General features: G+C 41.0%; 1 protein-coding gene across 5 annotated transcripts in view; it reads right to left on the bottom strand.

The window, feature by feature from the left end:
- Positions 1 to 14,895, bottom strand: part of ect2 (epithelial cell transforming 2) — a 56,035-nt gene extending 41,140 nt beyond the window's left edge. For 2 of the 5 annotated variants that reach the window (XM_037770430.1, XM_037770429.1), the window contains exons 1-5: positions 14,523 to 14,894; positions 11,938 to 12,104; positions 9,564 to 9,643; positions 2,132 to 2,224; positions 328 to 510 (exon numbers count right to left, since the gene is read on the bottom strand). In XM_037770430.1, coding sequence (XP_037626358.1) covers positions 328 to 510; positions 2,132 to 2,224; positions 9,564 to 9,643; positions 11,938 to 12,070 — 489 coding nt within the window. In that variant the 5' untranslated portion in view covers positions 12,071 to 12,104; positions 14,523 to 14,894. Of the gene's footprint in view, positions 1 to 327; positions 511 to 2,131; positions 2,225 to 9,563; positions 9,644 to 11,937; positions 12,105 to 14,522 lie in introns of all 5 variants that reach the window. The other 3 variants (XM_037770427.1, XM_037770428.1, XM_037770431.1) reach the window with 3 other exon arrangements.
- Positions 14,896 to 15,239: the final 344 nt, after the last annotated feature.

The raw sequence follows: 15,239 nt of genomic DNA, 5'->3' as shown, positions 1-15,239 counted from the left end.
TAAATGGACTTTTCATTAATAGTGAACGTTTTCAGAATGTACCTCTTTCCACTAACAGGAAGGGAGGTTTTGTTATTTATAGGTTATTATGCAATCGTTTTGCTGGTCTGGCCCACTTGAGATCAAATTGGACTGCCAAATTGTGACCCATAAAGTAAAATGAGTTTGACACCCCTGCTTTAGACCAAGGTGGAGAAATGCTGTATTTGAGATATATTCCAATGAATTCAATTACTTCTTGATTATATCATGTCTGAATCTAGTCCGTGACACATTTCCTGCCCCCCCCAGAGATTAAAATGCATATGTTGTGAAACAATAACTTACTTCCTCTTTCGCAGCACAGTGCAGGACAACGGGAGGCCCGACAATGCGATTGTCGCGTTTGTAGAGGTAGCTGTAGTCGGGAGTATCAAAGTCTGCGAGGACGAACACGGTCTCGAAATCGGTGTTCTCTCCGTCTCCAAACTCCTGGACGTTGTCTGTCATTATGCACGGGGTGTTGATGTCCTGAATGGGAAGAACCACAAGACTATGAGTGAATGGAGCGGCGCGTGACGGACCGGTAAAGGAAATGTAACATTCAGAAGACAGACAATTAATCAGCAGATTACCAGAGAGGTTAGTTAGCCTCGTTAGTGACGCTGTTGGATAATATATTAATTATGAAATGAGAAAAATATGGAATCACTAAACTTTCATTTTGAGACCAAATATTTGTTTTAATACTGACCTCACTGAAATGTAAAGCAGTAAGTAAACCACTTCACAAGAAGCCACAATCAAACCAAGACTGACTCAAATGAGAGAGTCTGGTGCCAATGTGCTGTTTTTCAAAAATATATTTTAATTAAGATTTTCATTTGTTATTTTTGTTCTTCCTGTCAATGTACCAAGGTCAGGGGAGCTCTTCAATCTATCAAAAAAAAAAACAGGTGTAGAAAGGACTGCATCATTCACTCTTACACATTCAGTAGACACAATCATACTCTCTCTCTCTCGGTGCCGTACAGAAAGTATGCCCAGTGCTGCATGAAAACAATCAATTCTGCCCTCTCAGAGGACAGCCTGTGTTACTCTGAATCAGAATAGAATTGTTTGAATCAATGGCTTCTGTAACAGAGAGCAAACTGTCAGGCTGCTTATGGGCAGAGCTGTGAAATTACTCGTGCTACCTGTAAACCTGCCCCGTAAAACAATATTACAAGTTCCAGTAGGTGACAGGACAAAGTGAAGAGGCATCGGCGGAGTGACACACAGTTAGAATTACACTTGTTATTACAATGTTAGGATCCGCATTGCTTTAGACACCTGTGTGAATAGTTTAACATTTAGGGAAATACACATATTTGCATTCTTTCTAAAAAGGTGAGATGAGCAGATTTAATACCAATGTCATACCCTAGCTTAGCGCAAGACCTGAAGCAGCTTGCCTGGCTCGACCTACCAACACTTCTACAGATCACAAGTCAACATGTTATGTGTTGTTATCTAAGACTAAGAGTCTAGAGCCATGCCAAAACTCCCCGACCGTATCTGGCAGACGCTGCGGGTCAGAGGGATAAATTGTTACCACTAAAACCACATCCTGACTCTAGCTCTGTAAAGACATGAGATTGTTATCAATCTTCTCATCTCAACCCTCAGAGAGAAAGCTAATTTACATGCTTTGCAAAAAAAAGGCAAAAGAAACATTTCTTTAACAGGAGAGGACACTCAAAAATCACAGCTTCAGGTGAATTGCTATTGATTTAAGTCTAATGAAATCTTTTGTGTGCAAACAGATTTTCACGGGACTGCTTGCAACTTTAACGGCTGGAAATTGCCCATTTTCAAATGCCATGGAGCTAAACACAAAGCTTTTTAAATGGCTTTCATATTACTCCTGAGCCTAGAAACTTGCATTGACATTTGAGTGCAAATCTCCGTTAAGAGAGCGATCCAGAAATCAAGTATTACATCACATTTATTTAAATATTCACCCACAAATCAATTCACCATCAGTGAGTTGGCCATGCACAATGATTGAGTGAGCACCCAGTGTGAATTAAAGACTCATGCGGCACTTCCCCTCCCAGTTCCCATCAAAGTGTCAGACAAGTCACCCAGAGCGGCAGACACTGTACTGTACCATATTGACTATAGATTTTATCATCATTTTCTCCTCGGCAGCCGCCTCGCCTTCTCTTATCTTTACCACCGGTACCTCCATTACTCTGATGGCCTGTAAAAACCAACCAGCAGGAAGTGGATGTCAAACACTGGCATTTGAAAGGAGGAGAGCAGAAGAGAGAAAAAAAAGAGAAGGACAGAAGGCTGAGAGAGATTGATAAACAAAGAAAGAGTGAAAGAGAAAGCCAGATTCATACAAATTACCACATATGAGGACAAAAGAGAGGATGGCTGGGTTTAGGGATTCAGGAAGGAGATGGGGCGGGGTCCGTGTCCTTGTAAATCTAAAGACAGCGACTTCAAACAAATATGAAGCGTCGCAGGGGGAGGAGAAGAAATTTCTCTAAAAAATTAATATAAAGGTTCAAAGCCCTCGGGAGGAGGGGAGGCAGGAAAAGACGGGGATAGAAAAGGGAAGGGGACGTGAAGAAATGGCGGGGGGGCATCTTTTTCTTTGGGTTGCATGAGCAATGGCGGCGGGCGGTCAGGCAGGCAATTGGGAGAACTCTGATGGAGCTGTCGGCAGATGTCTTTGGATGTGGCTGTGCTGCAGATTGGCAGGGAGAAATGGGTGATTTAAGCAGGGAGCCTTCAGAAGTGACAGGGCTCTGGAGATCTGGGAAGGAAGTCATTCTTGCAGCACTTAAGTCTGCCGCCACGCCTCCAAATCACCTTCACATGGCGCTACTCGAAGACAGAAAACTATGCTGCTGCTGCTCACTGGAGCGAACACAAACACGCACATAAATATCCCCCATGCACACATTTAGACAGGATGTTATATGCCGTATGTTTCAACAGCCTGATAAGGTACATTTTTGTTTGGTTAAAAAACTAAGTATAACATTAATCCAGGGTTTCCTTCGGTTCTTTAGCCAGGATTTTTTTTTGTCTTCTTTCTGAAAGGGGAAAAAAAATCTAATCATCATGACCACACCAACCCTTGCTGCTGCTTGTGTGTGGATGTAGAGAGACTGAGGGAGTGGGGCTGGAGTAAGTTTCTCTTGTAGTCTATACAAGCTCAGTCAGTCCATCTGCACGGCGTGTGACGCTGCTTCTGCTCGGCTGTTGGGCTCACAGCAGCGGTACTGCTTTTAGACTCTTGAGTGTCCATATACAGTAGTGTTTTTTTTCTGGCAGGGTGCTGGGGAGCACAGTGACAACACCAGCGCCTTTCTGAAAAATTCAGAGATTTTCAACCGGAAACACCCCCTGGTGAGATCCAGTCCTAACTTGCAAGGTGTCTGTCTGCTCACATGGTAAAAAAAAAAAAAAAAAAAAAAAGCAGGAAAAAACATACAAATTTGGATTTGGACTAAAAGTCCAATTGTAAAAGAATAATGGTGGAGTCTTGATATAGTCTGTCTGGAGTCTGATCATTTTTGTAATAGTCTACTTACACCTGATTGGCTGGAAAGAGGTCACATGAGAAGAGATGCGTAAACAAAATCTAGGATACATATTTTGACTAAAACCAACTACTAATTGTAAGCCTGAGCATCACAAAATGGTCAAACTATTGAACATTATGACACTTTAAGCATTACTGATCGTACAGAGGGCCAAATTAACGTACAAATACAATAATTATCGTACATCTGGTAACGCTGGCCCGGCGTCAAAATTCGGACAGTGTCAGAAATTTAGGACCAAAACCCTTCAGTGTGACTACTGCTAAAACCCACGTCTACCCTCCAACCAATTAGAATAAGACCTCATGTGACACATAGTACACTGGGGAGCTAGCATAAATCTACTGCTAAAAACACACTCAAACTCACTTTGCAGAAGCAGCATTTCATATAGTCCGACTTTTTTCCTGCCATGCATTCATCACACAATTGAGCACGCCTCAAATTGAATATCATACAGTCTAATACTGTTGACGAACCCAGTCTTAATAAAATCCATGTCGTACAGTGTGACGTGCTATGAACTTAAAAAGTTGTTATACCGCGTTGTATTGGTGCCTTTAGCCAGTAGCTGCTATCATTACATGTGCGTCATATGCTAGTAGTTGTTTCACGGTATAAGAGCCCTGTAGTGATGCTATTAATTACTGTACTTTACCACTTTACAATACTTGCTTTCGCTTTTAAAAGGTATAATATGTGACAGTTGTCGGTGGTGTTGTAAACATTCAAAGTTGGCTGAGCCAAGGAGGAGAGAGAGAGAGCAGCGATGGTGGAGCGAGCTATAGAGTGACTGAAGAGAGGGAGCGTGGATGTATTAAGAGAAGTGTGTGGCAGCCCTCTTCTATATCTATATGTATTTTCTCTTTTCTTATTATTTTGCTTTACTCTGGACTCTTCTGGGCATCTGCAAATAGCCTTTAGGCCCCACGTGGGGGTGTAACCCCAAGCAGCCAATAACAGAGTGCAAAGTGTGCAGCCCGTTCAGGTGGTCAAATACAGAGGCACAAGCATTAGGCTATACATCGATGGGCACAAGTCCCCCTTTAGATGCTTGTGCAGATGTGTTTGACGGATGAAAACGGGTTTGCTACATCGCTGTGAGTACCCCTTGTTCCTCTCTCTCTCTCCTCTGCTGTCTGCTGCTATCGGTGTGTCAGTTTGACCGAGGCACACACACACCGAGCAGAGAGGACAGTCTACCTTTTGGCCACATTCATTAAAAATCTGGCAACTCGGCACGTTCCCGCAGGGTTGTGGAGTTAGTTGTGTGTTTTAGAAAGTAACCGCCATGAAACACGAAAAAAAAGATTTTTAATTTCTCTGATTCACTGCTTTGTTCCCACTAACGGCGTTCTATCTCCCCCTCTCGCTAGTTGAGCCAAGGAGGAGTGGCAAACTTCCGAATATAAAAATTGTGAATGTACTTGGATATATATCACATTGCAGAGACTAAAGATGATCCAACCGCCTGAAACTTGAATTGAGAAGTGATTTCTCTGAATGTTGTCTGAATAAGTGACAATTTCTAAGACCTATATAAAACAGTAAGTACACCAAGGCAAAAAGAGGTCACCAAATATACGTAAGTATGTGTAAGTAAGTGCACATTGAAGTGCAATATAAAATCAGTGTTTTTAATTTGTCATTGGCAATGAAAATAAGCCTCTACTTTTACGTGAACTCAGTGCTGAACTACTGAACAAAATATTACAAAATAGTCTGTCAACATGGCCACAATGAAAGGAAATACTGTCCCTATCAGCTTCTCCGTTTGACTCACTGCATTAAGTAAAAAGGACACTTCAGTTTGAGACAGAAAACTAAACTGCACCTTGGTCTCACTTGGCCTTGCCGACTTAAACAACAGAGGGATGATCACTCCCTGGGCAGCAATAGTTTCAAAAGCAAGGCCACTTTTGGGACAGAAACAGAATGACTCAAAGGTGCATGGACCGTCTGACCAAAGCTGTGTACTGAATCACAGACACAAAGAAATATAGACGGTGTAGTTCACAAACCTAACGTTTTATTGCTACAGAACCAAAAATTAGACCCTCACTTTCACCAGGTAAAATGGGTGTATCGAGCAGTCACTAATTAATGTGAATTCCATGAGTAAACAGACCCAAATGAAACCTGTCTGTTTCTGGTTAAAGTGCTCTCTGTAGCCGGTGTCTGTGCTCAACCAAAGATTCCTTTGTGAGGGAAGAAGCTCCATTCTGTAACACCACTATACAACAGCGAGTAGACTGAATGTTTTTGTAGTTATAACAAGTCCAAGAGTAGGGATACTAATTTTGAAAAATGTTCTTAACCGATAACCGACCCTCGTTAACCGATTATTAACCGTTAACCGACAAGATTTTTGCCTCGCATGTAGCGGTGCGCCAGGTGCAGTGTATGAGCACAACAGACAACCGAGTCCCCAGTTCACCCGTCCGGGAGCATTAACTTAGCAGCCACGATGCTTTGTGTAGTGTCGCAGACATGCAGCCACTTTCCCAAAAAAAAGTCTCCACCGCACATTTAGTTTAGTTTAGCAGGTTGTCAGCTGTGTGTCTGCCCGGCTTAACGATAGCGATTTCCCGACAAACAGTGTGTGTGTGTTTGTGCTACATTAGCATCTGTAGCTCTGCTGGTAGCTTCGTGTTCACCATTGTCACACGCATACAGTCTGTCTGTCCTGACATTTATTGTGCTGCTATAGTGCATAAAGTTGGAGGTTTGCAGGTCGGGTTCGGGTGGTCGACTAATGCATATTGGTTTTCATAACCAGGGGGTGCAGGTAATAACTAGCTCGCAGGCAGTGGAGGCACGCCTGTGTGTTTGGTGTACAGGGCACGCGTTGCTGTGCAGACCACAACTAGGCGGTCCAAAATGTATAGATAATCTAAATTGATATGTGGGCCAGATCAAAATTTGCGAAGGGCCCGATTTGACCCGCGGGTCTTGAGTTTGGCACGTGTGACTTATTGACTTCATTAAAGCATGTTAACATTTTTTAATACACCCTTAAAATAAAAAAATATGAACGTGTACATGTGCATAATACACCATTAAGCCAGCATGATGAGAAGTCCTTCAAGTTGTCCGAAAAAATGGAAATTTTAACATCTATAACTTCATGACAAACGGGCAACTCCATCTACTGATGGAGATTGCGTGGTTTGATTGAAAGCTCTGGAAGATCACTCTGCTTAAATTGTTGTGTCAAATGCCAGATCCTGTTTCTTCTGAGATGGAAATGGAATTAAATTCCTCCCACTAGATAACAGATGTCAACCAGAGGTCAGATTTCCATTTTCACAGTGTTGTGTTGGTGTCCTGCTTATAATTAGATTAATTAATACCCTCATTCATCTCATTTCCTCCTTGTCAAAGAGTGTAAGCAAACTGGATGAGATCATTTTCTTTTGCCTCTCAAGCACACACAGACACTTCATGAAAAAGCCCTCTGAGTTTAGAGGAGTTGTGTAGTGAGCTGATAATCTCTGTTAGGTTGATATGGTAGTCGGGGAGCAGAGAATGGCTGGGATGTAAACACACCCGCCACAGTCAGCAGCTGTTGACAAAAATCACAAGTCAACTCATTGCAGAAGCTACACTTTAATACTGTAGGTTGTGAAGGCTCTGCGTACTGACTATTATTACAACCAGACTCCTGTATTACCATGTTTTATCTCTACAGACAGGCAGGCAGGCAGGCAGGCATGGCAGGCGTGTGTGCGTGCATGTGTGTGTGTATGTGTCACTAACACACATCTTAACAATATTACTGAATTAAAAAGTAAAGCTGTGTCTTTTGTAGACAAAACAAGTCTCCAAGTACAAAATTGTAAGTAAATGTAAGTGGCTATTAACCGAGCCACTCAGAGAGAGGTATGCCACTCTGCATGCAGCAGCTATAAAAACAAGAAGATGTTGAACCAAACACAATTTCCCAGATTCATTATTTGGGGAAATATCCTGCCTTTCTCCCTGCAAGTGCAATCAGTGGTGTTCAATGAAGGATATATACTTATATATGTACATATACAGTACATACATATATATATATATATATACACATACATATTAGGGACGGAACGGTTCAGGTAGTAAAAATCCGAACCGTTCGGTTCCCTAGTCACGGTTCGGGGCGTGTATGCATTGTTGGGTTCATTTGATATAAGTTATGAGGCCGAGAGTGTATTTTATTTCATGTAGAGTTAGGCTCCCGTTTATTGTCGCACTAAAAATCAAGGCCTATTGAAGGAGGCTGGGACACTGTTCGACATGGGTCTTGAGGTATGGGGTATAACACATGCGCAGTGTAACTGAAGCTGCGGCCTTGCGTTTCTATTGGCTCTATTTCGGTGAGTGCAGACCAGATTTTTGCTGCGCATTTGTTGTACCCCAAAGATATGACGCGTTGATGAAGCGTGACCCATCCTACTTCTCAGTTGGCACGGATGAAGTGCAGAGTGCGGCTGTCAGTCAGTTTAGGAAATGGCGAGTGGACACGATAAAGTACAGTTAGAGGATCCACCATCATTGTTTCGCTCTGGGAGCATTACGGATTTAGTGTTACCTATGAAAATGACGGAAAGAAAGTGGTGGATAAAACGGCGACTGTGTAAGCACTGTGTAAGCACTGTGCAACACGTGTGTCGTTTATGAAGACATCAGTTGTTGTCTGTTGATAGCGTAAGGAGGAGAGAGTCGGGTAGGAAAGAGCAACTCCTTCTCCCCGCAGCATTTAGACAGCCTCTACATGTAGATTCAGACAGGGAAAAAAAACATAACTACAGCATTGGGGAGGTTTATAGTGAAAGATATGCAGCTTTATGCAGTTGTGGAGGACGCTGGATTTCGGCACATGATTAACGTAACGTTACTTGAGCAGCGCTATAATATTCCTTCTCGCCGACACTTAAGCAACACAGTAATTCTAGCAGCACAATCCCTGTAATGTGTTTTATAGTTATAATTTTTTTTGAAATAACACAGTGGCACAGAAATCCAACCGTATTCCTCCAAATACTGCACTTTTTGAGTGGAAAAACTTATCTTTCAAGTAAGAGCTGATAATCAGGGACTTGAGACATATGTTATTATGTTATGTCATATGTTTTTTTTTTTAGTATAGTTCTAGTTGAGCTTATGCTTCAATTTATGTTAACTTAGCGAAGCACCTCAATACGGAGTCAGATCAGTCTAAATATTAATGAATGCACAGAGAAGGATTCACAAATGTATTGTTGAACGTTACTCAAGACTACAACAATAAAAGCGGTAACTTCCTACTACCTCTGCAAAGACTCAAATGAAGCAAATATATTGATTCTGCCATTAAAAAAAGGATTTAAAAATTGGGATACATAGGTGAATAATTTTTTGGGTTACTTTAGGTAATCGACCAATGACACGAAAAAATCAACCGACTGTTAAATGAGTTGTAAATTTTTCTGTTAACTGATGTGTTGACTAATCATTGCAGTACTAGTAATTATCTTCAGTGTTTTAATGTTTTAGATCCGTGCTGTTAAATTTGTATAAGCTCATATCCGATTACGTTCGTCACAATATGTGATTTCATGGCAAAAACGATTGCTAGACTTGGTCACAGCCAGATACACTGCAGACATCTTAAACATGCAATCTATCTCTCTCAATCCATGTCTATGATGTTAGGTGAAAACATCCTAATCGACAACCACGAGGGATTTTCGTATCACATTTTGCACTCTTCAGATGCATTTCCCACCTGAGACAACTGCTGGGGGGAAACGCTGAAAACAATGAACACTCAGAAAAAGTTCTAATCTATTGACAGTTTTAACCCAGAAGCATCAAGATCGTCCTTCAAAACAGAGTGTCCGTGTCCTACTTATCAAACGGAGAACAGCAGTGATGTTGACAAAAGCTCAGATCTTTGAGGCCTGCCACGTTAATAGAAGCCAGTGGACCTTCAGGATTAATAGAGGAGTGATGTACCTGCAGTGCTTTGACCAGCGCTCCATTTCTGCCCGCCGCTCCCACAAGAACAACCCGTGTCTCCACTTTTGGCAGCATATCTGAGAGAGATGAAGAGCAACAGAGAGGCAGAGTGAACAAGGTGGAAAAGGGAAAGGGGAATGAGACACACACAAAGAAGAATTGGGGAGAGAGATTAAAGAGTAGGTCGTCTCTGGGAGGTGATGTAAGTTTTTCCTCATTTTGACTGACAGCCAGGGGTTACAGCCAGACAATACACTTATATGTAAGCCATAATGCCCGACGAGGTGGCCATTACCAGGAATTAATGGACTTTATGGAGACAACTGTCCTCCACAAAGTCCAATAATTCCTGATTTTGGACACCTCGAGGGGCATTATTCCGCTTACACCATGGTCACTTACCAAAGAGAACATTTTCAGACCATTAAGTTATATTTTCACACATTTTGCAACAAAAATATGAAGTTTTTCAAACAACATTCACTCAACTTCCCTGGTAACCCCGAGGGGTTTGCCAATACCTGGAAAAATCATTACCTTACGATATATAAGGTTCTTATGCAATGGAAACGTTGTGCACTGCACCAGTAAATAGGACGGACCTTGGCAACAGGAGATATTTCTAGTCGGCTCAGCTCATAGAACCCTTTGGCTCAGCTACGAGCCAGAAAGCTAACGTAATGCTAGCAAGATTCAACATCAATAACAAACAGTAAACATAAATTGATAGTATGTTTAATAGATTCAATTTTAATTTGGAAATCGATCGGAATTGGCTTCCGATTTTGACTATCGAAATCAAAAGCAGGATCTGGGATTCTTTTTTTCTCTCCGCTGGTAACAACGATACTACGTATCTTAACAGTTGTCTGCAGAGCTCTAACACAACAGAAAAACTACAGTTTGTAGGCTGCAGAAGATTTAGAGACTGCAGAAACCCCCCCCAAAAAAAACAGCACTCATCAAACAGTTTGTGGATTTCAGCGATTTCAGTAGCTATCAGTAATGTGTCTGATAATGTCCAAAATTCGGTATCGGGTTTTGGTCAAAGTATGTATGTTTTAGTAGACCAGCAACTCCCGTGATCTGCGAGGTAAAATGACTGTTTTTGTGAATGTAGTCTGGTGGCCTTGAAGACAGCAATAAAACGGCGTCAGTTCGGAAAGGGCTGTCTGATGGCAAGGTAAAGCGGAGAAAATATTCTAAATATAGCGTACACTTAAAGGGACTGTTTGTATGAATCAGAAATGCTTGTTAACAGCGACACCTGTGGCCGTTTAAGTCTACAAAAGTCAGCGTCGGGCTCGCATTTGCTCGCTCTAAATAGACATGAACGAGCATCACTCAAAACAGTGAGTCGACACACGTCAGCTAAAACCACAATATCACTCTATATTTCAGCTGCTTGGCAGTAATGTTAGCTGACCAGACGGAGGTCTCTATGAATCAATGCTGATCCTAGTGTTGGCTTTTCATGCTTCAGCCTCCCGACTGCGGCCGGAGGGAGACACAGGCACCAGTTCGGAGACGATAACATTTCTTGCTGCGGAGCCCCATCACTGAAGGCAAGTAGGCAGCGGAGCAGAGGAGCAGAGTACAGCACAGACTCCGGCCCTGGAGACCAAAGCTACGGTCACCCCCCCATACTACGACCGCGACCAACACTGTTTTGCAAGACGGGCTTCAAAGATATATAATTAGTCTTGTCTGAACAGCGTAGCCACACGCGAGTACGCATGGGACACCGACCTGGGTGATTTATACGTGTAAGAAGTTACAAACAGTCCCTTTAAACTGATAATGATTTTTTTAGGGGACGCCATCAGACAGCCCTTTCCATCAGGGAACCAAAGCCGTCAAAGTCACCAGACTACATTCACAAAAACAGTAATTTTACCTCGCAGAACGCAGGAGTATACATACAACCCGACTTGAAAAAATCTGAACTAACCCCTTCGATTATTTCCAAACTGTGACTCAGCTAGTGCTGGTGTTCACATTATTCATAACCCTCAGCATAATGCAAATCAAAAGCATCACAAACTGCTGCATCTACAAACTCCAGCCAAAATGACACACACACAGAGCGTAGTTAGGTCTGGGCAGGAATGTAGTCAAGGAATAGTTTACTCTGCCAATGACTATATCCGGTTTTGCTACTCTGTTTCTCCACAGATTTTTGGATTCTGTAACATTGCTGTATTTGTCTTTCTGTTAAAGAACTAGCTTTTTGGCTTGCACACATATGCGGAAATCCTGATTTTTACACACTATTGGGTATTATCTATGTGAAATTGAAGGTATGTGTTTAGAGATAGAGAAAGGTGGAGGAGGATCAGAAGAAAAAAAATGGTAACCCATGCAGACTGACCTTCCCCGTCTCCACATGCCATGCCCAGAAATACATGGTCCTTGGTGGTTTCGGCGATCCTCGAATCGTAGAACGAAGTATCCACCAACAGACTCCGAGCTGTCCCTAAAGTCACTATGCTGCTGTCAGCCATGCCAGGAACTTATGGAGGCACCAAACTGTCCAAACTATCAAAAGTTACAGGGAATGAACAGAGAGACACAGAGGGAGAACACGGCACGGCAGAGAGGAGAGAGAGAGAGAGAGAGAGTACAGCAGCAAGGAAGAAAAGGAGAAGAAGGGTGACAACTGTCAAACTAAAAGGCAAGAGACACAGCTTGGCATGACTTGAAACACAAATACTGCCTAACTGACAATTCAGCCTGGAGAGAAAGCAACGGATTTGTGAACTAGGCAATGTGGATAAAAAAGTTTATACAGAAACTTTTACATAACAGAAGCCGTACAACATCAGACCTGGACTTAATCAAAAGTACTTGTCAATGCAGATAAGTTGTGTAAGTACATCAGTGGCAGCTGGTGACTCAAAACATTGAGGAGGGACAGGAGGAAAACCAACCCACGGCGTCATGTTATTTTACACTAGTTGGCTACTTAAATCTACTTTCTTTCTTTATTAAACAAAAGAACATAATTCACATTCAGTATAACAATAACAAAAGAGCCAGGGGTATGTCACACTAAACAAAAAATATTAAAACCTACATATATTGAGAGTCCTGAGTTCATCCATCTCCCTGATCCTCAGAAAATACCATACTCATGTGGGGAGAAAAATTAATGTGCAATATTAGCAGCAAAATATGTTGACTGTTGCCATACAATAAGAGGTGCTACAAGCTCCGAACATGTTTCTGATTAACTACATCTGTAAAAGAATGTATATTTAAAATGTATTTGGTATATTGTGATTGTGATTATTTCTTGTGAAATGTAATTATTCATTAATATGTAATTTAGCTTTGGCAATAATGTAACCTGAACATTCATGCCAATAAAGTTTATCTGAATTTGAGTGCCTTAACAGCCTTTTTCTTAGTCAAATTAGAAAGTGGTTTGACATATTGCTCAACATTCTTCAACAAAATAAGATATTTATTGTTAAATTTATATTTATAAATAAAAGATTAAAAGAAAACATATCAAATTTATCATGAGAAAATAATGTTTTGGGGTTTCTGAAGAACACATTTCTCCATAATAATGTCTTTAAAGATATGATTAAATCTGCAAAGGTCTTTATGTCTTGTTTATTATTATTTCTGTGTGTAGTGATTGGCAGGGTCATATTTATGAATCATTTTTAATGACACTTCCTTTGCCTTATTCACTATTATGTATTTATGAGGAAGAATCCAGACCTTCTTCCACCCTCTTGCCTCTCAAAGATAGAGGAGCAAACCTCCTCTCCCTCTATGGACCAGCCTCCACTGAAGTACAGTAAATATCAGTGTTGACAAAAACACTCATTTATATATATTTTTTTTAAGTTATGGCTAAAACAGATTACAAAAAGTATTGTTGAAAAAACGTAAAACAAGCAATGAACGAACACCTTTTCCCCAAACTAAACACACTAATCAGGTTAACATCAGACGGTTTATGGATACCAACAGCAGTTAACATTACTTTCGTCTCTCTTGTGTTTCTTAAGACATGTTTTGTACGTAATGTACATTCAGTATAACAATAACAAAAGACCCAGGGGTATGTCACACTAAACAAAAATTATTAAAACCTACATATACTGAGTGTCTTAATAGCCTTTTTCTTAGTCAAATTAGAAAGTGGTTTCACATATCGCTCAACATTCTTCAACAAAACAACAAAATAAGATATTTATTGTTAAATTTATATTTATAAATAAAAGATTAAAAGAAAACATATCAAATTTATTACGAGAAAATAATGTTGTTGTTTTTTTTGAAGAAACCAAACACCACATTTCCCCATAATAATGTCTTTAAAGATGTGATCGAAGGTCTTTGTCCTTTTTTTTATTATTTCTGCATGTAGTGATTGACAGGGTAATATTTATGAATAATTTTGAAGGACACTTCCTTTGCCTTATTCACTATTTCTGAGAGGCAAGAGGGTGGAAGAAGGCCTGGATTCTTCCTCATAAATACCTAATATAGGAGCAACCTCCTCTGCCTCTATGGGCCAGCCTCCACTGAAGTACAGTAAATCTCAGTGCTGACAAAAACACTCATATTTATGGGGTTTATTTAAGTTATGACTAAAACAGATGACAAAAAGTATTGTTGTAAAAACAGGCAATGAACGAACACCTTTTCACCCAAAGTAAACCCACTAATCAGGTTAACATCAGACAGTTTATTGATACCAACAGCAGTTAACGTTACTTGTCTCTTGTGTGTGTCTTAAGACATGCTCTGTATAAGATAGTGTATTGACTTATTAGAGGTTATTAACTAACTAACTCTATTTCAACGCCACAGGTAACGACACCACATTCCCTCTGCTTTACGTCACCAGAAGTTAGCAGTTAGCTAACAGTTACATTATAGTGCGTTTCCAACAGCACAATAAACACAAACTCAAAGTAAACCGAACTTACTGACCTTGTTTCTGAGGCTGGTTCGTCACCTCAGATAAAGGAGGTAACAGAGAAGCGGAGCTAAACTAAACTAGCTGCCGAGCTAGCTCAGTTCAATAAGCTCTCTAGCTAACGTTGCTAGCTGCGGAGCTAGCAGGTCAACAACACTATAAAGAGTTCCTCTTCGGTCCAAAACACTCAGAACAACTGCAACATCTCTCCATCCGAAGTCTGTAGTCAACGCATGTTGCCCTTTATGCGCACAAATAGTCCAAATAATTGGTTTGTTGTAGTTTAGTTGACAGCTAGTGAACTACTTCATAGAGTAGCACAGCGAGCCGGAGAGGCGGTGTCTGTCTGCTGTTACAGCTCAGTTCAAAAAGCAGAGCAAACAACGGAGCCGCGCTGTGATTGGACGAGAGAGCCGGAAACCCAGCGGGCGCCCGTCTGACGAGGCCGCTGATTGGTCCGTTCATTCAAATCACGATGACGCGCACTGCGTCTGCTGCTCAGACCTGAGACCTTCAGGTACCGTCGGAAATATTTACATTACTTTAGGAGACGAAAAAAAACCAAAGTGAATAATTAATTAATTGATATATTGAAACTTCATTTTAGGGTAAACTAATTATTGCCATGTCAATGAAAATGTACAGCGTAACAAAAGGACTTTTTCAGCTTCATAACTCCCTGTATAATGCAACTTAAAGTATAGGCTATAGGCTATTTGAAATAACTAAAT

This window comes from Sebastes umbrosus, chromosome 5 (genome assembly GCF_015220745.1).
Source record: "Sebastes umbrosus isolate fSebUmb1 chromosome 5, fSebUmb1.pri, whole genome shotgun sequence".
Lineage (NCBI taxonomy): Eukaryota > Metazoa > Chordata > Actinopteri > Perciformes > Sebastidae > Sebastes > Sebastes umbrosus.
Note: the sequence above shows the minus strand (reverse complement) of the source record. Positions and strands in the feature narration are given on the sequence as shown.